Source organism: Mustelus asterias, unplaced genomic scaffold (genome assembly GCF_964213995.1).
Source record: "Mustelus asterias unplaced genomic scaffold, sMusAst1.hap1.1 HAP1_SCAFFOLD_79, whole genome shotgun sequence".
In the NCBI taxonomy this organism is placed as follows: Eukaryota; Metazoa; Chordata; class Chondrichthyes; order Carcharhiniformes; family Triakidae; genus Mustelus; species Mustelus asterias.
Genome location: NW_027590137.1, coordinates 688,528 through 713,649, shown reverse-complemented (window position 1 = coordinate 713,649; position 25,122 = coordinate 688,528). Strand labels below are relative to the sequence as shown.

Genomic DNA, 25,122 nt, shown 5'->3' with positions numbered 1-25,122 from the left:
GCTGTATCCTCTGCCGGTCCCCATCGCTATCCGCAATTCCACCAACCTTTGTGCCGTCCAGAAACTTACCAATCAAACCAGTTACATTTTCCTCCAAATCATTTATATATATCACAAACAGCAAAAGTCCCAGCACTGATCCCTGAGGAACGTCACTTGTCACAGCCCTCCATTCAGAAAGGTACCTTTGCACTGCCAACCTCGGTTTTCTTCTGACTAAATATCTCGAAACTTCCTAACACCCTGTCACTCTGTCATCCTTGTGACATTTGAAACCAGGTATTCACAAAAAGACTCAAAGAGCATCAGCCCACTGGAGGCTGAGACCGGCCAGTCCAGCACAAAGAAACCCTCTGACCCTCCCCATTGACCAACTGTGAGAATGAACAAAATACAGTCCTGGATGCAACTGAGAGCAGAAACAATAACAGCAGAATCCAACCTCTGGAATCACTCGTGAACTTGTTGATGTCTCAGCAGCTGGGATGAAACTCTGAATCCCTTCCCACACTGAGAGCAGGTGAACGGCCTCTCCCCAGTGTGAACTCGCTGGTGTGTCTGTAGGTCAGATGAGTTTGTGAATCCCTTCCCACACTGAGAGCAGATGAATGGTCTCTCCCCAGTGTGGACTCGCTGGTGTATCCTCAGGTGGGATGACCGAATGAATCCCTTCCCACACTGAGAGCAGGTGAACGGTCTCTCCCCAGTGTGAACTCGCTGGTGTCTCTGCAGGTGGGATGATCGAGTGAATCCCTCCCCACATTGAGAGCAGGTAAATGGCCTCTCTCCAGTGTGAACTCGCTGGTGTGACTGCAGGTTGGATGACCAAGTGAATCCCTCCCCACACTGAGAGCAGGTGAATGGCCTCTCCCCAGTGTGAACTCGCTGGTGTGTCTGCAGGCTGGATAACTGAGTGAATCCCTTCCTACACTGAGAGCAGGTGAACGGCCTCTCTCCAGTGTGAACTCGCTGGTGTCTCTGCAGGCTGGATAACTCAATGAATCCCTTCCCACACTGAGAGCAGGTGAATGGCCTCTCCCCAGTGTGAACTCGCTGGTGTGTCTGCAGGCTGGATAACTGAGTGAATCCCTTCCCACACTGAGAGCAGGTGAACGGCCTCTCCCCAGTGTGAACTCGCTGGTGTGTCTGCAGGTGGGATAACCGAGTGAATCCCTTCCCACACTGAGAGCAGGTGAATGGCCTCTCTCCAGTGTGAACTCGCTGGTGTGTCCGCAGGTTGGATAACTGATTAAATCCCTTCTCACACTGAGAGCAGGTGAATGGTCTCTCCCCAGTGTGGTTGCGCCGATGAACTTCCAGCTCTGATGGGACTCTGTATCCCTTCCCACAGTCCACACATTTCCATGGTTTCTCCATGGTGCAGGTGTCCTTGCCTCTCTCTTGGGTGGACAATTAGTTGGAACTTCGTCCACACACAGAACAAGATTACAGTCTCTACCCGCTATGAATGGTGTGATATTTATTCAGACTGTGTAACTGGTTAAAGCTCTTCAGTCAGTGCATTGGAACACTCTCACTCAAGTGTGGCAGAGTGTTGATGCTTTTTCACTCACACTGGCATTTCAAATCTTTTCAAATCGACAGACTGGACAATCATTTCTCCTCCTGGATTCAAAGTCCGATGATATTGAGGTCCCAAGGAATATGACTCTGTCAGATCTAGACGTGATGTTTGAGATTTCGGCCTGTGATTCCTCTTTCAAGATCCTGTAAAATGAATTTCCAAAAGTCATCAGTGTCAGTGCAGGATAGAAATTCAGAACAGACAATTTCTATGGAACATTCTTGCCTCTCATTCCCCAAAAGCTGGAAATCTCCATCCCACACACTGTCTCCCCATTCTCAGCAGGTCTGGCAGCATCTGTATGGAGAGAAAAGAACTGATGTTTCAGAGCTTTGACAAAGGGTCATCTAGACAAGAAACATCAGCTCTTTTCTCTCCTTACAGATGCTGCCAGACCTGCTGAGATTTTCCAGCATTTTCTCTCTTGGTTTCAGATTCCAGCATCCGCAGTAATTTGCTTTTATAAGGCTGCAGATACCTCCTCCCGAGTAACATGCGTGTGCCCAAGACATCACCACTTGTTTCCCTTATTTCTTTAGTGCCCATGGTGCTCTCCGCAGTAAACACAGAGGAGAAGTATTCATTAAAAATCTCACCCATCTCCTGTGGCTCCACACACAGATGGCCACACTGATTTTTAAGGGGACCTATTCTCTCTCTAGCCACCCTTTTACTCTTAATATAGCTATAGAACCTCTTGGAATTTTCTTTAATCTTACCTGCCAGATCCATATCATACCCTCTTTTTGTCCTCCTGATTTCCATCTTCAGTATTTTCTTACACTTTTTATAGTCAGAGTGATTCACTTGTCCCCGATTGCCTAAACCCAATGTATGCTTCCTTCTTTTACCTGACCAGAGCCTCAATGTCCCTTGTCTGCCAGAGATCCCTAAATTTACCATTCTTTCCCTTCATCTTAACAGGAAGATACTGCCCCTGGACTCTTGCCATCACACTTTTAAAACCTCCCATTTGCCAGTCATTCCTTTCCCTTCAAACAAACTCACCTAATCGACATCTGCTCGATCCTGCCTAATGCCCACAAAAGTGGCCCTGCTCCAGTTTAGGGCCTTGACCTGTGGACCTGTCCTATCTTTTTCCAGAACTATTTTGAAACTATTGGTGCTCAATTGACGTGTTGTTCAATTTTCTAAAATTCCCCATCGGGAATTGGATAAAGGGAAACCGGTGGATGCGCTGTACTTAGATTTCCAGAAGACATTTGATGAGGTGCCACATCAAAGGTTATTGCAGCAAATAAAAATTCATGCTGCGGGGATAACATATTGGCGAACAGCAAACAGTGGGCAGAAATGGATAATTTTCTGGTTTAAGAGAGAGAGAGACCTGGGGCAACCTTTCCAGGGTCTGCACATTCTCTGGATTCACTTCCTTTCCCTTCAGTTGCTGCAAGTCCCCAATTTCCCCCAGAATGAGAAAAGAAATGGAAAGGGGGTTGAAAAGAAAGTGTTTTACTCACAGATATTGGCCTCTTTGAAGGTCAAACCAAATGAACAAACTCAAGTTAAGTCAGGACAAAGTAAAAGGGGCAGCTCCCCAAAAGGAGGAGGAACAGCCCGAACAAAAATCAAAGTACAAAGGAAACTTAAAAACATCAAATGAGAATGTGATTATTAGGGTCCTTTTTTTTGCGAAGTTTGAGTCTGTCTGAAGATTAATCTTCATTCACACAAAGCCCACGCTCTGATTGGCTGGAAGACCAGAGTCCTTCCGGTCCTCCAACTCTTCCCATTGGTCAACACCTCAGCATGAAGATCAGAGGGTGGGTTCTCCCCTGCACATGCGCAGCTTCCCCTCTCCCCCGCACATGCGCAGTCCCGGGCCGGGGGGAAGGGGAGATCACCAAGCGGCTTCTCGCTCTGGCCGAAGCCATCAGCTGGTTGCCTGGAAACCTTGGCTCGATGTGGTGCAGGGGGAGGGGAACAATGGGTGGGGGCGGGGCTCCCGGGTCCGCGCGCCCGGGCCTGCGCATTGGAACCCGGAGACGTCATCGCGGAGCGCAGTGATTCCTATTGGCTGAATCAGGCAGGACTCCATTGTGATGTCACAATGCGGAAATTATCCAATGAGCTTCAGAGTGAAACATCCTCCTCTGGGCAACATCTGGGAGGAAATCAATGTTTTCCCCTTTCCATTTCTTTTCTCATTCTGGGGGAAATTGGGGACTTGCAGCAACTGAAGGAAATGGAGTGAATTCGGTCTGTATATTCCACACATTGTTACTCCAGTAATGTCGACATATATCTGTCTGGCAGCCTGCATGGAAATTTTCAGCTCTCTGCGTCCAGGGCAGGAAGCAGTGAGCATGGATCTGTCAATCACACATGAGGACAGCCTCAACCAGGATCTTGGGTTCACGTCACACGATCTGTATCCCCCACGACTTGCCTGGGCTTGAAAAATCTCACTAACTGTCCTGGCTGGAGACAATACACATCTCTTTAACCTGTGCTTAACCGTCTCTCCACTCACATTGTCTGTACCTTTAAGACTTGAATACCTGTAAAGGCTCGCATTCCAACCATTATCTTGTAAATTGAGTTTGTGGCTTTATATGCCCTGTTTGTGAACAGAACTTCCACTCACCTGATGAAGGGGCAGTGCTCTGAAAGCCTGTGGCTTATGCTACCAAATAAACCTGTTGGATTTTAACCTGGTGTTGTGAGAGTTCTTACTGTGCTTATCCCAGTCCAACGCTGGCATCTCCACACTCTGAGTGGAAACAGAGAGAAGTAGGAGAGGCCGGAGGTGAGGAGAGAGATTTTATACATCTACAACTCAACAGGAACTTTGACAGAATTTCCAAACCCTGTGAACACCATCAGCTCCAAGTTCCTCTCCAACCCACACACCATCCTGACTTGTCTAACATCCAGTACTGAAACAACAGAAATTTATTTCATATAAATACTGGGAAGACTGAACCCATTGTGTTCAGTCCCCACTACAAACTCCACTCCCTCGCCAACAACTTTATCTCTCCTCCTGGCAACTGTCTGAGGCTGAACCAGGCTGTTCGCAACCAGGGTGAAATAGTTCATCCCAAGATGAGCTTCCAGCCACATGTCCACATCATCATCAAGACCACCTTCATTCATAGATGCATTAATAGTAATTAATAATAATGAATAATAAAATACAGTGAAGGAGGAGGCCATTCAGCCCATCGAGCCTGCACCGACAACAATCCCATCCAGGCCCTATCCACATATTTACCTGTTAATCCCCCTGATACCAAGCGGCAATTTATCATGGCCAATCTGTCTAACCGGCACATCTTTGGACTGTGGAAGGAAACCAGAACACCCGGAGGAAACCCACACAGACACGGGGAGAATGTAGAAACTCTGCACAGACAGCGACCCGAGGCTGGAATTGAACCCGGGTCCCTGGCGCTGTTAGGCAGCTGCACTAACCACTGTGCCACCGGGTCACATGTCAGTGTCATCGCCCGACTCCAGCCCAGTCTCAGCTCATCTGGAACCCTCACCCATTCCATTGTGACGTCACACTCTGACCCATTCCATTGTGACGTCACACTCTCACCCATTCCATTGTGACGTCAGGGCTTCCCTCTCCGATCACAATCCCTGCCGGCCTCCCACATGCAGCCTCAATGGCGGCAGTCAGCCCGGGTCTAACACTACAAGCTGCCGCTCCATTTGGTACAAAGGGGGGGACCGGGAAGTTCATTTCCGGGGTTTGGGTTTGAACAACATGTTTACAAAGTCTCTCCACCCACCCGCCACATTTATCATTCCCCGCGCGCCGCCCTCTACCTCGTATTGATCTCGCTTCCAAGTTAAAACCTTCCGTCCGTCGCCATTACCCGCACTGCGCATGCTTCAGGTCCGCCCCTCATTCACTCCGATTGGTTGGAGGACCAGCCGCTCCCGCTCGGTCCTCCAGCCCCGCCCCTCATTCACTCCGATTGGTTGGAGGACCAGCCGCTCCCGCTTGGTCCTCCAGCCCCGCCCCTCATTCACTCCGATTGGTTGGAGGACCAGCCGCTCCCGCTCGGTCCCCCAGTCCCGCCCCCTCTTCCTATTGGCCCGGAGCTGCCGTCAATCAGCCCCCGGGCATTGTGATGTGGAGCATGCGCAGTGTCATTGCTGTCCTTGGCGCTTGTTTGTCCCGGAGAAGCGGAGTCAGCGTTAGGCGGTGGCTGGGAGGATTTGGAAACACTTTGTGGATCCGCAAACCCTTCACTTGCTCCGTGTGTGGGAAGGGAAGTCTTTCAACCTGCTGGCTCACCAATGCACTCACACGAAGAGGCCATTCAACTGCTCTGTGTGTGGGAAGGGATTCACTCAGTCACCATGACTCCTGAGACTTCAGCAAGTTCATGCAGGGGTTGGATTCTGCTGTCCAGTGTTGATAGTCTGACAATATTTTATTTCTGCTGATGTTAACAAATCCCATAACTGGCTGGAATTTAATATTCTGGAAGTGTCACTGATTTTCAGGGCTGCAATGTCACTTTTTAAAAGCACCACCAGTGATCTTTCCCCTTAATTGAAGAACTCTCAACAGGAACCTGTTTGGAATAAAATTATGAACTTTTGCTTCAATTCTAAATTGATCCTTGGTTCAAAATCTACAATTCAGTATCTGAAAGATCCATCTGTAGGGTTCAAAGTATTTCTTTTCAATGCTTTTGTTGGGATTTTCTCGAGAGCTACTCTTTGATTTTAAGGGCTATTTTTTGGTTTCCAGGGGATCCTTTTCCATTCTCAGTAACTCCGTTATTTAGTGATGTAGTCACATAGTAACATATCCTTTTGTGTGCGTGTTGAATATCTTTTGAGTTTGTTTCTTTAGATAAGATAGCACAAATACCGAAGACTGTGTGTATATTAAATCTTTTAAGTTGTAATCTATAAATAAGATTTTTTTGTTAATTTATTTTTAAAATACTCCAATAGTCCATTTCCAAAATGAGATTTTGGAAATCAACTACAGGACTATTTGACACAAGGTAACTGAATCGGGGCAGACTGTTTATTGGATCAGACCCTGGAGCAGGAAAAAAACTCACCCGATTCTCATCTTCATTGTGTGTGGATTTACATTAATAACCCATCAATAACCTCACTACACCAGCTGAGATCAGCTCTGACCGGGGATTCTGTATGTTGTCTGTGAGCGGTAAACTGCAAATAAAAGCAGTTTACAATATGAATGTATCTCAATTTCTTTGTGATGACCCAAGTGATTGGTAGGTCAGTTCAGAATACCTGGTTACTCAAATTACTGAGCTGTACACCCCACCTCCTGAGATATATAAAAATAATGTTCAGCAGAATGGGGAAAGCTCTGCGTTGTCAGTGGTTGGTTCATTCCTTTTGAGGTTCACTCCTTTTGAGGTTCACATTGCTGTGAAACTAGTTTTATAGCGAAGACACAACTCCTCCACACATCACAGACAGGCTGCTGAGTCAGTGACCTTCCTTTCTCTAAATAGGTGGCAAAGCTGTTCCTCCAATTTGAGACTCTGACTCTGCTGATGTAGCAACACCAGGAGAGACAGAATCTGTGATTGGAGGAGATGGTCCTCATTGTTTCTGTCTCTCCCATGTACAGGGTGATTTTTCTTCCAGTAGTTCCTCCCATGACAGAATTTCCACGGCCCTTTTGAGAGTGAATTCACCCTCCACAGCCATGTATTTTGAATCCCGGTTCTGAAATATTCTCACTCTGGGCTTAAGGCTTCGTGGCATAATACACAGATTTAGATCTTACCACCGAACACCAATTCATATCCTCATCCGAGTCCCAGATTTAAATGTGGTTGTCCAGACCAGAAACCACATATAATTTGACTCTTTTTAAACCTGATTCACCACACCCTGCCACACTAACTACAAGAGATTGTTTTTGGGACCAGTTGTTCTGTTAAAGTCTGGGTTGTTCTCAATGATGACAGTTTTAACCTTCTCCATAACCTGTCCTAACCCTTCTGCCCTCCAGGGGGCTCTGTTTCTCTGATGGTGACATTCCCTGTTTACCCAGTCAGCCCTTGAATTGTTTGTGAATCCAGTCACATGTCGGTTAGACTGGATCAGGGCGGCAGATTTCCTTCCTTAAAGGGCATTAGAGAACCAGATGTGTTTTTACAATAATTGATTCATGCTCATCAATATTGTTATTGAAACGTGGTGGGATTCAAACCCAGGTCCCAAATCATTATAATAAAAACAGAAAATGCTGGATAAACTCAGCATGTCTGTTTTATTCAGAATTCCAGCATCTGCAGGATTTTGCTTTATCTCCAAATCATTCCCCTGGATTACTCCTGCTCTGGTTCTAATTCCAGTCAGCTCAGACAACAAAAACAGGTTTCACAAAATCACAAACATTTCCCCCTCAGTATATTTGGTTCTAATTCCAGTTCCAGAGTCCCACAACTCTCTGTATTTCCCAGGGGCAGAAAGGAAGTGTTTTCCTCTCAGATGCTGGCCAGAGGATGAAGTTTGAGTCTGTGTGAAGTTTGAGTCTGTGTGTGAAGTTTGAGTCTGTGTGTGAAGTTTGAGTCTGTGTGTGAAGTTTGAGTCTGTGGTGAAGTTTGAGTCTGTGTGTGAAGTTTGAGTCTGTGTGTGAAGTTTGAGTCTGTGTGTGAAGTTTGAGTCTGTGTGTGAGGTTGGAGTCTGTGTGTGAAGTTTGAGTCTGTGTGTGAAGTTTGAGTCTGTGTGTGAAGTTTGAGTCTGTGTGTGAAGTTTGAGTCTGTGTGTGAAGTTTGAGTCTGTGGTGAAGCTACAAACAGAAGCTGTTCTGTTTCAAATCAAACTGCGGGACTTGGAGGACAATATTGGAATCTATCATTAAAGAAGTGATAACAATGCAATTAGAAAATTAGAACATGATTGGACAAAGTGAACATTGGTTTATGAAAGAATTTGACAAATTGAGTAGAATTTGTTGAGGATGGAACTAACAGGTTAGATAAAGGGGAACCAGAGAATATTTGTATGATTGAATTTCTAAAAGCTATTTGATAAGGTGCCATACACAAGGTTGTTGCACAGGATAAGGGCTCATGTCACTGGGGGTGAAATATTAGCATTGGTAAAGGAGTTGTTAAAGGACAAAGAGAAGGGATTGATGTGTCATTTTCAGGTCGGCAGGTTCTTATTATGGGGACAGCACAAGAAGCAGGACAGGAGTTTATTAACAATCCATATTCATGACTTATTTCAAGAGACCAAGTCCAATGTGTTGAAGTTTCCCGATGGGAGACTGTCTCAGGGCAAACAACATCAAGGTGGTCAATACAAATATATCCTCACAAACTTCTGCACTGCGGACCACCTCTCTGGGGAATACACTGTGGCGACCGGCATGTGTGGGGGCAGCACTGAAATTTGGTTCAGTTTCAAGGACCATCATCACCAAACTCTCAACATCCGAGGTATCCAGAGGAAGATCAGAAGTGGAGCGGAGCCGCAGAGCAAGACCAGAGGTGGAGCGGAGCCACAGAGCTCCCCCCATCCCTCTTGAGCATTAACAACAACATCATGAACTGCCAGTTCTGTGGATGTCCATGTCGATCCCACATCGGACTCTTCCATCAGGAGATGATCTACAGAAAACAACATTCTCCCTGTTCTCTGGATGGGGTAACTATACTCTGTATTATTGCAGTGCTATTAATACAATTAGTAAAAGACAATCTTTTGTTGGGAGTTTGATTAGCTGGTGTCTGAAACCACAAGATTCAATATTTAGAGTCAACAAGATGAACAAGGAAACACATCAGGGCCCAAACTCCAGCTGAATATTCACAGGAGAAAGTCTTATCTCACTCATCGAGTGGACAGAACAGAGAAAGATCCCAACTGTAAGAAACCCTCCAATCGTTTATGAATATCCTTCAAATGCTGACAGGTTGCAACTCCCAGTTTCCATTATACTGAATCAATGGAAGGTGAGAGAGCGGTTATCCTGGAACTACTAAAAACACTAGCTAGATCAGAGCTAGAGTACTCAGCACCATTCTAGTTAGGGGGGTGGTTAGCCAGAGAGTGTGGCTCAGAAGGTCCTAGTTCCTTAACGGAGATGTCAAGATCTAAGGGGCAGAGAGGTAAAGCAATTGGCAGAAGGATTAGAAAAACGTGGAGATGTTTTCACCCAGAGGGTGGTGGGGAATCAAACTCACTCTCTGAAAGGGTGGTGGAGACAGAAATGTTCACATGCAAGAGGTATTCAGGTATGGACTTGACATGCTGTGTCCTATAGGGCCGTCAACCTATACCTGGAAAGTGGGACTAAACTGGACAGCTCATTTTCACCTGCTACAGACATGATGGGCTGAATGGCATCCTGTGCAGTAAATTTCTCAGATTCTGTGATGATAAGTGATCCTCATGATTTTATTCAAGCCAGTTCTCAGCCCAGTCATTTACTCCAAGTATTGATGTGATGGTTCAGTCACATTGTGCAAACGAGCTGCTGTGATACAGTAATAACTAGGGGATTTTCACAGTAACGTCACTGCATTGTTAATGTTAGCCTACTTGTGAACAATAAACTCTAACTTAACTTGTATTTATAGGAACAGAAATAGGTAAATTTCAGCCCTCAGAGCCTGCTCCACGATTCAATCAGATCATGGCTGATCTCTCCCTGGTCTCAAATCGATCCCCCCACTTGTTCCCCATATCTTCCATCCCTTTTTGTGTCAGAAATATATCTATCTCCTCCTTGAAACCATTCAACGATTCAGACTCCACCATGCTGTGGGGCAGCGAGTTCCACAAATTTACCATTCTTGGAAAACTTCCCCCTTACATCTCTTTTAAACTTTCCCCCTCTCACTTTCAACTGTGGATCTTTCATAGTGTGAGGTGAATGATAATCAGTACACTACAGAAACACTTCACGGTCAGCATCTCAAAGGGACTGCAGAGTATTTCAAACTGTGTCGTCATGCTGTAGTTCGTGACCTTGATTTGCAGAGATAGAATTCGGACTGGATATTTTGGAATGTTGTAGAGACATTGATCTAACAATAGAATCGTGAAATAACAGCTCATGAGGAGACACATCATGTCTGTGCTAGCTTATTTTCAAACAGTTATACAATTAGTCCTAATATCATTCCCCTTCATAAAAAACATGCATTATTTCTCCTTTCAAATGATTGTTCAATTCTCTTTATGAAAAATCTGAGTTAACAAAAAACAACATCGGAAGAGTTGCAGAAGCCTCTGCAGTATTCATGGACATTTTTAAAATTAACAAAGTTTTTTTGACTCAATAACATGAAGAGTCAGGTGGGAATTCTCATACAGTTTTGGAAATAAAACTATTTGCAGTTATGCAGTTGATTTTGTACCTTTTCAAGGAACATAAAATCCTACAATGCAGAAGAAGGCCATCGAGTCTGGACCGACCACAATCCCACCCATGCCCTATCCCCATAACCCCATGCATTAACCCTAGCTAGTCCCCTTGACAATTTTTAGCATAGCCAATTCACCCAACCTGCATATCTTTGGACTGTGGGAGGAAACCAGAGCACCCAGAGGAAACCCACGCAGACACAGGGAGAACGTGCAAACTCCACACAGATTGTGACCCAAGCTGGGAATAGAACCCGGGTCCCAGGCGCTGTGAGACAGCAGTGCCAACCACTATGCTGCCCCTCAATGTTGGTCTTGGAAATAGGGCAGTGCTGACCCAGTCAGTTCTGGAATGTAAGTGGTCAGCTATCCTATTTACAGCAGCACAGCCACACCAGAAAGAGACCATTCAGAAATGTTATGTGTGCAAATGGATTTATTCAATTTCCCCTTCTGTTAACATACAAGCTTTAAAAGTTCAAAGGATTTGATCAAACATTCATTCTTATTGTCAAGTCCGTGTGTGTGTGTGTGTGGAGAGGGGGTGGATGGTAAATCAATCAGTTCGTTACACCAGCTGATACTCCAAGGAGTTCATCTTCGGATGTAGACGTTTAGAAACATAGAAGAAACATAGAAAAACTACAGCATAAAACAGGCCCTTCGGCCCCACAAGTTGTGCCGAACATATCCCTACCTTTTAGGCCTACCTATAACCCTCCATCCTATCAAGTCCCATGTACTCATCCAGGAGTCTCTTAAAAGACCCTATCGAGTTTGCCTCCACCACCACTGATGGCAGCCGATTCCAGTCGCCCACCACCCTCTGTGTGAAAAACTTCCCCCTAACATTTCCCCTGTACCTACCCCCCAGCACCTTAAACCTGTGTCCTCTCGTAGCAGACATTTCCACCCTGGGAAAAAGCCTCTGAGAGTCCACCCGATCTATGCCTCTCAACATCTTTATATACCTCTATTAGGTCTCCTCTCATGCTACGTCTCTCCAAGGAGAAAAGACCGAGCTCCCTCAGCCTATCCTCATAAGGCATGCCACTCAATCCTGGCAACATCCTTGTAAATCGCCTCTGCACCCTTTCAATCTTTTCCACATCCTTCCTGGAATGAGGCGACCAGAACTGAGCACAGTACTCCAAGTGGGGTCTGACGAGGGTCTTATATAGCTGCATCATTATCCCCAGACTCCTAAACTCAGTCCCTCAATTGATAAAGGCCAGCACACCATACGCCTTCTTAACCACCTCCTCCACCTGCGGGGCCGATTTTAGAGTCCTATGGACCCGGACCCCAAGGTCCTTCTGATCCTCTACGGTACTAAGAGTCTTTCCCTTTATATTGTACTCCTTCATCCCATTTGACCTGCCAAAATGGACCACTACGCATTTATCTGGGTTGAAGTCCATCTGCCACTTCTCCGCCCAGTCTTGCATCCTATCTATGTCCCTCTGTAACTTCTGACATCACTCCAGACTATCCACAACCCCATCAAACTTCGTGTCATTGGCAAACTTACCAACCCATCCCTCCACTTCCTCATCCAGGTCATTTATGAAAATGACAAACAGCAAGGGTCCCAGAACAGATCCCTGGGGCACACCACTGGTGACCGACCTCCATTTAGAAAAAGACCCATCTATACCCACTCTCTGCCTCCTTTGGGGAAGCCAGTTCTGGATCCACAGGGCAGCAGCCCCTTGGATCCCATACCCCCTCACTTTTTCTAGAAGCCTTGCTTTGTTCGGCTATTAATTAAACTCAGATGTGGAGATGCTGGCGTTGGACTGGGGTAAGCTCCGTAAGAAGTCTCACAGCACCAGGTTAAAGTCCAACAGGTTTATTTGGTAGCAAATAAACCTGTTGGACTTCAACCTGGTGTTGTGAGACTTCTTACATTGATTAAACTCAGGACAGAGCTAGCTACTGTATTAGTTATTTTCATTTTATACCATGGCGCTTTGGCTTCAGTCGTAATTGAATCACAAAACATGATTGTTTTTTATGCAATAACATACTTCAATGGTGGCTATCTTACCCAGAATTCACAGTGAATCAGAATATGATCCAGCCGCGCAACAGATTTTGCGCATGCGTACTGTAGATCTAAAGTGCATGCGCAGTGGATGTTGCTGCGATAGTAGCAGCCAGGCGGTTATATCGGCTCTGGGTTTCCAGGGAAACGGCTTATTCTGGAGGGTAATGGAGGTGACGGGGTGGGTGGGGAGGCTTCATAAGCACCCAGTGGATACAGAAAAACCCGAATAACAACTGCTCAGTGCCGCGTTCCAACCATTCGAGGTTGCGACCGCAGATGCCTGATTTGGAAGGCCCCGAGTTGACGGAGGCCATCTTTCTCGGGGCGATGGGCAATAGTGCGCATGCGCGCTGCTCCCTGTCAGCAGGAGGAGAGAAGTTGTGAATTTCTCTCCTGGACTGACAGGGATGGACTTTGGAAACTCCTTTTACAGGGAGTTAGAAGGGGAGGATTTACACACAGAAAACTCAACCCAAGAGAAATGTTTCTCGCTTAATTTCTATTCTTGACTGACATTGATGATCTTTTTTACAGGAAATTTGACGACAAAATTTGAAGGGAAACTCAAACCAGACATCAGATCAAAACCTGCCAGAGTCACTCCATTCATCAGAACCTGATTGTAAGTGTGTCTGTGGAAAAAGATTCAAACATCTGTGTGGCTGGAAATACGGAACAATAATGTCATGGAAGGATTTGCAAAAAAAGGATGCAATTTTTTCAATTGAATTGTTTTAAAGTTTATTTATTAGTGTCACATTAGCTGAGCTCACATTAACACTGCAATGAAGTTGCTGTGAAATTCCCCCAGTTGCCACACTCCGGCGCTTCAATGCACCGAAGCAGTAAGTCTTTCTGACTGGGAGGAAACCCATGCAGACCTGGGGAGAACGTGCAGACTCCACACAGACAGTCACCCAAGCCATGAATTGAACCCAGGTCTCTGGCACTGTGAGGCAGCAGTGCTAACCACTGCAGCCCCATGGTGAGGACATGGTGATGGGTGTGTGTGTGGGACTTGATGCAGAGGACAGGGGTTTATATACACCAAAGTTTTTCATGGGTTAAATGAGGGACACTGACAGTCAAGTCTAAAGAAAATAAAGGAATGAATGAAAGTTCTAGAAACCTCAGCTGAGACAGGGATTTAGCGAAACTCAAGTTGGTAATGAATAGATGAGGCTGTCCAGTCAAGTCAGGAGGGAATGCATGAAATTTTCAGAAACAACACTAAGACAGGACCAGGGTGAGCCATGTTAGGGGGATATGTTATCCACAGGAGGGGCGGAAGGTAACTTATTCCATATTGATTTCTCATCTCACCTCTGTCTGTGACCAGAAAGATGTTTTTGATTTGATTCGTCCTTTATAAGCAGTGGCATACTACCCAATACTTCAAGGCTTACTCCTGCTCGTAATTCATACATCGGTATGTATGTTCACTAATGTCCTTTAGGGAAGGAAATGGGTAAGATGGCTATAGAGGGATATGGACCAAATGCGGGCAATTGGTACTAGCTTAGGGGTTTTAAAAAAGGGGTGGCATGGACAAGTTGGGCCGAAGGGCCTGTTTCCATGCTGTAAACCTCTATGACTCTAAGTGAGAATTAACTTTAGTTTACTCACAGACACTCCAAATGTGGTAACTCAATGTTGCACCATTTGATTTGATTTATTATTGTCTCACAAAGTTTATTTATTAGTCACAAGTAGGCTTACATTCAGACTGCGATGAAGGTACTGTGAAAATCCCCTCATCGCCATACTCTGGCACCTGTTCAGAGGGAGAATTTTAGCACGGCCAATTAACCTCACCTGCACATCTTTGGAGTGTGGGAGGAAACCAGAGCATCCGGAAGAAACCCACGCAGACACAGGGAGAACATGCAAACTCCACACAGACAGTGAGCCAAGCCGGGAATCGAATCTGGGTCCCTGGTGCTGTGAGGCAGCAGTGCTAACCACTGTGCCACCATGCATTAGTATGAAGTGAAAAGTATTGTTTCTTGCATACCATAGATAGAGGAAGATAGGAGAGAGTGCAGAATGTTGTGTTACAGTCAGAGCTAGGGTGTAGACAAAGATAAACTTAATGAAAGGAGGTCCATTCAAAAGTTTGATGGCAGCAGGGGAGAAGCTGTTCTTGAGTCGATTGGTATGGGACCTCAGACTTTTGTATCTTTTTCCCGACGGAAGAAGTTGGAAGAGAGTATGCATGGGGTGTGTGGGTTCATTGGTTGTACTGACTGCTTTTCCGAGGGCGCGGTAAGTGTAGACAGAGTCAAGGGGTGGGAGGCTGGTTTGCGTGATGGACTAGGCTTCGGTCATGACCCATTGTAGTTTCTTGCGTTCTTGGATAGAGCAGGAGCCATGCCAAGCTGTGATACAACCAGAAAGAATGCTTTCTATGGTGTATCTATAAAAGTTGGTGAAAATCGTAACGGACATGCCAAATTTCCTTAGCCTCCTGAGAAAGCAGAGGCATTGGTGGGCTTTCTTAGTTGTAGCATTGGCATGGAGGGACCAGGACAGGTTGTTGGTATCTGGTCGCCTAGAAACTCGAAGCTCTCGACCATTTCCACTTCATCCCTGTTGATGTAGACAGGGGCATGTCCCCCACTACGCTTCCTGAAGTTGATGACTATCTCCTTCATTTTGTTGACATTGAGGGAGAGATTATTGTCACCAGTTCACCAGATTCTCTGTCTCATTCCTGTTCTCTGTCTCATCATTGTTTGAGAAATGACAGACTGTGGTGGTGTCATCAGCAAACATGAAAATCAAGTTGGGGGAGAATTTGGCCGCACAGTCATAGGTGTATAAGGAATATAGTAACGGGCTGAGGACACAGCGTTGTTGGGCACCGGTGTTGAGGATGATCGTGGAGGAGGTGTTGTTGCCTATTCTTACTGATTGCAGTCTGTGTGTTAGGAAGTCTTGGATCCAGTCGTAGAGAGAGGAGCTAAGCCCCAGGCCACGGAATTTGGAGATGCATTTCATAGGAATAATGGTGTTGAAGGCTGAGCTGTAGTCAATAAATAGGAGTCTGAAATAGGTGCTTTGTTATCCAGAGCCAGGGAGATGGTGTCTGCTGTGGACCTGTTGCAGCGGTAGTGAACTGTAGTGGATCCAGGCAGTCTGGGAGGCCGGACTGATTTGTGCCATGACTAACCTTTCAAAGCACTTCATAATGATGGATGCATTAATACATAGAAGATGGACAGAGAAAGGAAAGATTTACAGTGCAGAGATCACAGAGAACAATTGTGTTTCACATGATCCAGAATCAAAATGTCGCTCTGGGAGAATGAGGTGTGAGTTTCTTTGTGTCTCCCAGATTGCTCCATTTGTTCAGGGGTCAGAGACACTCACAGATTCAGCTATTTCTCCCATTTTAAAATTTTTAGAAATAGCTATGAGGATATCAATACATGTTTTCAAAGAAGTTTGCAGTGTGAGGTCCCAGCCCCCTCACCGATGGAAACCCATTCTTGGAGATGGCACAGGTGTGTGGTTGGAAGGGCATCGAGGGGGTGAGACCCAGAGTAATGTTCTGGGAACCGAGGTTCAAATCCTGCCACGGCAGGTGGTGGAATTTACATTGAATAAAAGTTTGAATTTGAAAGGCTAATGATGAGCAAAAAACCATTATTGATTCTCATAAAAACCCATTGGGTTCACCAGTGCTGTTTAGGGAAAAACAAATCTGCCATCTTCACCTGGTCCGGCCTACATGTATCTCCAGATCTGCAACGTGGTTGAATCTTAAATTCCCTCTGATATGGCACAGCAAGCCTCTCAGTTGTACCCAACTAGTACAAAGTTACTCAAAAGGTATGGAAATGGGCAGACCAGGCATAGGCCTTGGCACGGGAAACGGCCTTGTCGACCCTGCAAAGTCAGACTTAGAAAATAAATATTTGAACCTGGTTGTAAACAGCCTGCTTCAGCACCAGAGTGGGATGGTGTCAGTGTCCACGGGGTGGAGTTTGTAGCACGGACTGAAGACAATCCTTTCATGTTTCTCACTCTTTAAATGGAGGAAACTTCTCCGAATCCAGGACAGGATCTCAGTCCAGTCGCGATGCTGTGTGACTTTGAGGTGATGATGTTCACATTCACCTGTGAACCTGGTCTTTCTAAATGGTGGAGGTTGAGGGTTTGGGAGTTTCTGTCTGGTTGTAGATGTATCCACTCCTTCACCTCTTCTCCTCCCACATCTCTTAATCCTGCCCATCCGCTGCCTCTTCACCTTGAAGCTCTGGTCTTGTATAGGTTCAGACTGGCTCAAAGGTTCCCTTCCCTGAAGGACATTAGTAAACCAGTTGGGTTTTTATGACAATCCATCAGTTTTCTTGGTCTCTTTTTCCCAGTGCCGGCCCCACAAATTCCCAGATTCATTCAGCTCCATTTCACAACCTGCCTTTGTGTTTTTGTGGGTTCTCTCTCACTCCCTTTTTTTCTTTTTTAAATCAATTTCACAGCATATTCAAAGGTGAGGATTTGCAGTCGGAAAACTGAAACCAAACATCACATCAGGATCAGACAGAGTCGCCCAATTTATTGTAATATGCGTATCATTGGATTTTGAACATGGAAGGAAAAAGCACCGCTCACAGTGGGGAGAAACTGTACACGTGTTCCGTGTGTGGACGAGGATTCAGCCGTTTATCTGGCCTGTCAAAACATAAATGCAGTCACGGTGGGGAGAAATTGTGGAAATGTGAGTATTGTGGCAAGGGATTCAGTTCCCCATCGGAGCTGGAAATTCATCGACGGAGTCACACTGGGGAGAGACCGTTCACCTGCTCCGAGTGTGGGAAAGGATTCACTCAGTTGTCCCACCTGGTGAGACACCAGCGAGTTCACACTGGGGAGAGACCATTCACCTGCTCTGTGTGCAAGGTGGGATTCACTCAGTCAGCCCACCTGGTGTCACACCAGCGAGTTCACACTGGGGAGAGACCATTCACCTGCTCCGAGTGTGGGAAGAAATTCAGCCGGTCGTTTCACCTTCTGATTCACCAGCGAATTCACTCTGGAGAGAGACCATTCACCTGCTCTGAGTGTGAGAAGGCATTCATTACATCAACAGAACTGTTGACACACCAGCGGATTCACACTGAGGATAACCCGTTCACCTGCTCCAAATGTGGGAAGGAATTCGCTAACTCTTCGAACCTGATCTGCCATCAACGGATTCACACTGACGAGAGACCTTTTAAATGCCCAGACTGTGGAAAGTGCTTTAAAAGTTTTGGGAACTTGATGACCCATCAACGGGTTCACACTCGAGTCCGTTCAGATGCTTTCACCGTGGGACTGAGTTCAGATAATCATCTCCTCTCACTGTAAACCAGCGAGTTCACACTGGGGAGAAACCATTCATCTGCTTCAAGTGTGGGAAAGGATTCAATCAGTCATTCAACGTGCTGACAAACCAGCCAGATTGGAGTTTGCTGTTAATCACATCCAGAACTGAACTATATTTATTGGGGTCTGATGTTAACAATATCCAGTGCAGATTTAGATATTAGTATTCTGGATTAAAAATAAAAAAACATCAACTTTGTTTTAATTTTTGAATGACTGCATCTTCATTTGGGAGGCTGGGATTATCCCCGTTTCGAGGGAATTAAGGAATAGACCATAAGCCGTAGGAGCAGCATTCGGCCATTCAGCCTTCATTATAACAATGATTCCATTGTGATTCCTGCTGGTTGGGAAATGTGCGATATTAATACCAGTCTGTCTTTCTTTAATTATCTTCAATCCCAGTCCTCTGGTTACTGACCCGCATCAGTGGAACAGTTTCTCCCGATCTGCTCTCTCAAACCACCCGTCCCCACCCCCATAATCTTGAACAGATCCATGAAATCTCCATTTCAGCTTCTTTGTTCTAAAGGGAACACATTTGGGGGAGGCGATGTCTAATGGTATTATCGATAGACTATTAATCCAGAAACCCAGCTACTGTTCTGGGGACCCGGATTCGAATCCACATTTTGAAAAAGATGAACAGTGTCTGTGGTACCTGCTGGATGTGGTGCAGCACATTTCCCAGGACATTGGAGCAGTAATGAATGAGGCCAGGATGACAGAGTCGAAACAACATTATATTCTTTATGCTTGAAACCTGTCTTAGAATTCTCTTCATTAACTGGACCATCAATGTGAGGGGAATTAGCATCTTCTGTAATTCCAGAACCAAGAGACACTGATTACCCAGGGATGTTGTTCTGTAATTTACACTATCTCCCCAGCAGGGCTCTTCACCCAGGCTGACAAGAGGCAGCTCAGTGTTCGTGATTTGTCACTGCTGCTGTTCAATGTAGACTCAAGTTTAGAGAAAGGAGTGGAAATGGGTAATCAGAACTGCTCACTGTCCCTGACGGGTAATGGTTACTTGAATTTCTCAAACATTGTGGTTTGTAAAGACACTGTTATTTCATCTCCAGTATTAGTCAGAATGGGCTGTATTCTCCACATGATCCGGCTGGAATTATCTGTGTGGGTGTGTGTCTATGAATGAAGATGTCTGTCTGGGTGTGGGTGTGTGTCTATGAATGAAGATGTCTGTCTGGGTGTGGGTGTGTGTCTATGAATGAAGATGTCTGTCTGGGTGTGGGTGTGTCTCTATGAATGAAGAAGTCTGTCTGGGTGTGGGTGTGTGTCTATGAATGAAGATGTCTGTCTGGGTGTGGGTGTGTGTCTATGAATGAAGATGTCTGTCTGGGTGTGGGTGTGTGTCTATGTTTGCCCATGTCTGTGTAAGAGACAGGGAGAGAGAGTGTGTTTGGATCTCTTGTTTGGATATCTTTATGTGCTGCTCCTTCTTAGGTGGTTTGTCTCAAAGGTTCCTCTCCGGGTGATTTGAATAGAATCATTCAGAGATTCTTCATCCTGGGTGAATCCACAGGCTGACCATGTGCTGTGTAAAACCTGACATCCACACCACCAGACCCCACTTTTCCTGGAACAACATCAAGTGTTTGCTGCTTTCCTGATCCTTCCTTTTCCCTCCCTTTTCAATGATATCACTTCTCATGATTCTGAATTTCAGAGAGGACAGACTCATCCCACTGAATGTCCTCCAAGGACAACCGCCTCATCTCAGGAATCAATCCAGTGAAATTTAGTTGCACAAAGACAGTGAGCAGATAGAACAAAGACCAAAAGAGGGAAATAGAGACACAGACAGAGACTGTTAGAGTGAAAGAGACTGAGCGAGATTTACAGTCATAGTCATACAGTGCAGAAAACACCCTTCGACCCATCGAGTCTGCACCAACAATAGCTACCACTAAGCCCCATGCTAATCCCATTTTCCAGCACTTGTCCCATATCCTTATCTGAATGCTATAATATTTCAAGTGCTCATCCAAATACTTTTTAACGGTTGTTAAGTTTCCAGCCTCCACTACCTTCCCAGGCAGTTTATTCCAGATTCCCACCACCCTCTGTGATTTTGTTTTCTCAACTCTCCTCTGAATCTCTTGTCAGGCACCCTAAAACTATGTCCCCTCATGATTGACCCCCTCAACCAAGGGTTCTACTCACCCGATCCATATCCTTCATAATCTTATTCACCACAGTCATGTCCCTCTCAGCCTTCTCTGCTCTAAACACTCTAAACCTATCCAGTCTCCTTATAGCTCAAATGTTCCATCCCAGGCAACATCCTGGCGAATCTCCTCTGTACCCCCTCCAGTGTAATCACATCCTTCCTATAATGAGGTGACCAGAACTGCACACGGTACTCCAGCTGTGGCCTAACCAACATTCTGTACAGCTCCAACATTATCTCCTTGTTCTTATACTGTATGCCACGACTGATAAAAGCAAGTGTCTCATATGCCTTCTTATCTATTCTATTCGCCTGCTCTGCTACCTTAAGTGAATAAGCACCCCAAGCTCCTCTGATTTTACCTCGTGTCCTTCCATTCATTAATTATTTCCTGTCTTGTTGCTTCTTCCAAAGTGCATCACTTCGCACTTATCAAGTTTAAATACCATATATTTTTTATTCATTTGTGGGACATGTGCATCGCTCGCTGGCCATCCCTAGTTGCCCTTGAGAAGGTGGTGGTGAGCTAACTTCTTGAATCGCTGCAGCTCGTGTGCTGTGGGTTTACCTACAATGCAGTAAGGGAGGGAATGCCAGGATTTTGACCCAGCGACTGTGAAGGAATGGTGATATATTTCGAAGTCTACCACTGTTCTGCCCATCTGACCAACCCAACTATATCTTGCTGCAACCTACGACAGAGTGGGGTAGACTCTAAAAGGACCCTGGGTCTCTGGAATACTCGTCCAGTAACAATCCCACCATGCACATTGGTAGATGTATCAATTGGTTTAATAATTTTATATATTAACCCTGTAGTTCTGACCGTAATTGGATGACAAAATACAATTTTCTGTTGAACTTTATCTCCTTCCCATGGCGGTGCTCTTACCCAGCATTCGCAGCGAGAGAGAATGTGCCGTATTGTCACAATAGCAGCCGCTTGCGCAGGCGCAGTACCTGATTCCGAGTAGAGCATGCGCTGTGTGGATTCGGACTGGCCCATGCGCAGTGTGGTGCTGGAGCTGCAGGGAGGCGGGGAAGTGGGTGCAGGGGCTTCAGAAACAGCCAGTGGAGGAGGCCTCAAACCCAGAATAAGAAACCCCCCGGGCCCGAGTTTGCACCGACCCGGGGGGTAATTGCAGCACCTCTACAATCGGGGAGGTGGTGGTGATATCAGTGACACAGCCTAATGTTCTGGGGACAGGTTCAAATCCCATCATGGAGCTGGGGGGGATTTAATTAGAATTCATAAAACGCTGGAAAATCTGGAATATAATTCTCCTCGTGTCTGTGTGGGTTTCCTCCGGGTGCTCCGGTTTCTTCCCACAGTCCAAAGATGTGCGGGTTAGGTTGATTGGCCAGGTTAAAAATTGCCCCTTAGAGTCCTGGGATGCGTAGGTTAGAGGGATTAGTGGGTAAATATGTGGGGATAGGGCCTGGGTGGGATTGTGGTCGGTGCAGACTCGATGGGCCGAATGGCCTCCTTCTGCACTGTAGGGTTTCTATGGCTTCTATGATAATTTCACTTGAGTAACCATTACAGCTGTGAACAATTTTAAAAACCCACCCTGTTTATTCATGAGAATCTGCTGTGTTTCCATAGACTTGTCAACATGCAATTCAGCCTCGAACTGCCCTCCTCAGGGGCAGGAAATAAATGCTGGTCTTGGCAATAAAACCCACATCACATGAAATAGTGAAGGAGAAACACTGATCGACTTGGGTTAATGGCTGTCATCTTTCTCGGGGGCAGGACACAGGCACGGTTATCACTGTCCCTGTGAGAAAATGTGAATTTCTATCCTGGACTGACATTGATGGATTTTGGAGTCTCCTTTTCCAAAGGGTGAGAAGGGGAGGATTTACACACAGTAAACTCAAACCAAGAGAAATATTTGCTTCAATTTTTAACTTTGGACTTTTTCTTACAGGAGATTAGAAGTGCAGGAGTGGAAGGGAGAAAACTCAAACCAAACATTGCATCAGGATCTGACACTATCACCTAAATTATTGTAATCTCAATATCATTGGGTTTTGAACATGGAAGGGGAAAGCACGGTTAACAGTGGAGAGAAACCGTACACCTGTTCTGTGTGTGGACGAACATTTAGCCGATCATCTGGCCTGTTGAAACATAAATGCAGTCACAACAAGGAGAAACAATGGAAATGTGGAGACTGTGGGAAGAGATTCAGATTCCCATCTGAACTGAAAACTCATCGACACAATCACACTGGAGAGAGACCATTCACCTGCTCTGAGTGTGGGAAGGGATTCACTACCTCATCCATCTTGCTGACACACCAGCGAGTTCACACTGGGGAGAGACCGTTCACCTGCTCCAAGTGTGGGATGGGATTCGTTTGTTCATCCCACCTGCTGAAACACCGGTGGGTTCACACTGGGGAGAGGCCATTCAACTGTCATGAGTGTGGGAAGGGATTCGCTACCTCATCAATCCTGCTGACACACCAGAGAGTTCACACTAGAGAGAGACCATTCAGATGCTCTGATTGTGGGAAGGGATTCCCTACCTCTTCTATCCTGCTGAAACACCAGCGAGTTCACACTGGAGAGAGGCCGTTCACCTGCTCTGATTGTGGGAGGGGCTTCAGTCAGTCATTCATCTTGTTGAAACACCAGCGAGTTCACACTGGGGAGAGGCCATTCACTTGCTCCAGTTGTGGGAAGGGATTTATTGATTCATCCACCCTGCAGAGACACCAGCGAGTTCACACCGGGGAGAGACCATTCACCTGCTCTGATTGTGGTAAGAGATTCAGTCAATCATCCAACCTGGTAAAGCACCAGCGAATTCACACTGGGGACAGGCCATTCACCTGCTCCGTGTGTGGGAAGGGATTCACTCAGTCACCTCACCTGCTGAAACACCAGCGTGTTCACGAATGACTGCAAGGACTGGAGTTTGCTCTTAATCACATCAAGGTCCTGACTATTTTCATTGGTGTCTCTTTCTGCTGATAAATCCTAGCCCAGTTGGAAGGTTTATATTTTGGGTGGACAAGCTTTATGTTCAACACAGTGTGATGAATGCTTTTAATACCTCAAACATGTTAGTTCCATTTGAAGGGCTTCCCCCTCTCCCGTCTCCTCCATCCTCACCTCCAACAAGTGTGAGGAGCTCATGGAGCTTCTTTGTCACCAAGATTGAGACAATCTGATCAGCTGCCTCTGCTCCTTCCCTCTCTTCCATTCGCCCACCGGGCCAAACTGTCTTTAAATTTCCTTCTGGCCTGACTCCTGAACTCATAAATACAAACAGGGAGTGCTGTAAAAACACAGCGGGTCTGACAGCACCTCTGGTGAGAGAAACAGATTTAATGTTTTGGGAGGCACGGTAGCACAGTGGTTAGCACTGCTGCTTCACAGCGCCAGGGACCCAGATTTGATTCCCGGCTTGGGTCACTGTCTGTGTGGAGTTTGCACGTTCTCCCCGTGTCTGCGTGGGTTTCCTCTGGGTGCTCTGGTTTCCTCCCACATTCTGAAAGACGTGCTGGTTAGGCGCATTGACCCGAACAGCTTGTCTGGACTTGCAGAATCTCACTGGCTGTCCTGTCTAGAGACAATACACATCTCTTTAACGTGTGCTTAATGCTCCCTCCATTCACACTGTTTGTACCTTTAAGACTTGATTATCTGTAAAGACTGCATTCCAATCATTATTCTGTAAATTGAGTTTGTGTCTCTGTATGCCCTGTTTGTGAGCATTTCTCCACTCCACCTGACGAAGGGGCAGCGCTCCAAAAGCTAGTGGCATTTGCGACCAAATAAACCTGTTGGACTTTAACCTGGTGTTGTTAAACTTCTTACTGTCTTTACCCCAGTCAACGCCGGCATCTCCACATCATGGATTCAGTTCTCCAGCTCCTGTCTGCAGACTGACAATAAAACCAATGGCTCTTATTGGGGGTGTTGGGGCCTCCAGCGGGTGTTTGTGAATCCTCCCCGCCCACCTCCCAAGGTTTCCTTCCTTCCCAGAGATCAGAGTCCTCATTGAGTTGAGGACAAAGTGTAACCTCTTATTTATTTTGCACATTCTCCTCGTGTCTGTGTGGGTTTCCTCCGGGTCCTCCGGTTTCCTCCCACAGTCCAAAGATGTGCGGGTTAGGTTGATTGGCCATGCTAAAAATTGCCCCTTAGTGTCCTGGGATGCGTAGGTTAGAGGGATTAGTGGGTAAATATGTAGGGATATGGGGGTTGGGCCTGGGTGGGATTGTCGTCGGTGCAGACTCGATGGGCTGAATGGCCTCTTTCTGTGCTGTAGGGTTTCTAAGATTTCTAAGATTTCTTATTGTCCCCCTCCCCCATCCTCTGATGTGAACCATCCTCCAGTGGCTGAGCCAGGATGGGGCCGTTAACCTGGGCCTGTTCCCGGGAGGGAGGGAGGGAGGGAGAAGCCCCGCAGCTGCAAACCAGGGAGCTGACAATGATTCTGAAGGGTTTGCGGATCCACAAAGTGTTTCCAAATCCTCCCAGCCACCGCCTAACGCTGACTCCGCTTCTCCGGGACAAACAAGCGCCAAGGCCAGCAAT

General features: G+C 46.2%; 3 protein-coding genes across 5 annotated transcripts in view; 2 read left to right on the top strand and 1 right to left on the bottom strand.

Annotated features, from left to right (window-relative positions):
• Window positions 1-25,122, bottom strand: part of LOC144483845 (uncharacterized) — a 67,011-nt gene that overhangs the window by 12,933 nt on the left and 28,956 nt on the right. Inside the window, 1 exon segment of the mRNA XM_078202423.1 lies at window positions 455-1,320. Coding sequence (XP_078058549.1) covers window positions 455-1,320 — 866 coding nt within the window.
• LOC144483844 (uncharacterized) overlaps window positions 1-25,122 on the top strand; it is a 168,081-nt gene that overhangs the window by 127,262 nt on the left and 15,697 nt on the right. The gene's annotated exons all lie outside the window — the stretch shown is intronic.
• On the top strand, window positions 13,076-24,374 carry LOC144483828 (uncharacterized). 3 transcript variants are annotated; one of them, XM_078202375.1, is made up of 5 exons: window positions 13,076-13,159; window positions 13,533-13,620; window positions 17,483-19,393; window positions 22,172-22,414; window positions 22,500-24,368. In XM_078202375.1, the coding sequence occupies exon 5, from the start codon at window positions 22,609-22,611 to the stop codon at window positions 23,476-23,478; it is 870 nt and encodes a 289-aa protein (XP_078058501.1). In that variant the 5' UTR covers window positions 13,076-13,159; window positions 13,533-13,620; window positions 17,483-19,393; window positions 22,172-22,414; window positions 22,500-22,608; the 3' UTR covers window positions 23,479-24,368. The 3 variants fall into 3 exon arrangements, with proteins under 3 accessions (XP_078058501.1, XP_078058503.1, XP_078058504.1); XM_078202377.1 differs by lacking the exon at window positions 22,172-22,414 and having other exon boundaries at window positions 13,079-13,159; window positions 22,500-24,374; XM_078202378.1 differs by lacking the exons at window positions 22,172-22,414; window positions 22,500-24,368 and having other exon boundaries at window positions 13,082-13,168; window positions 17,483-19,123.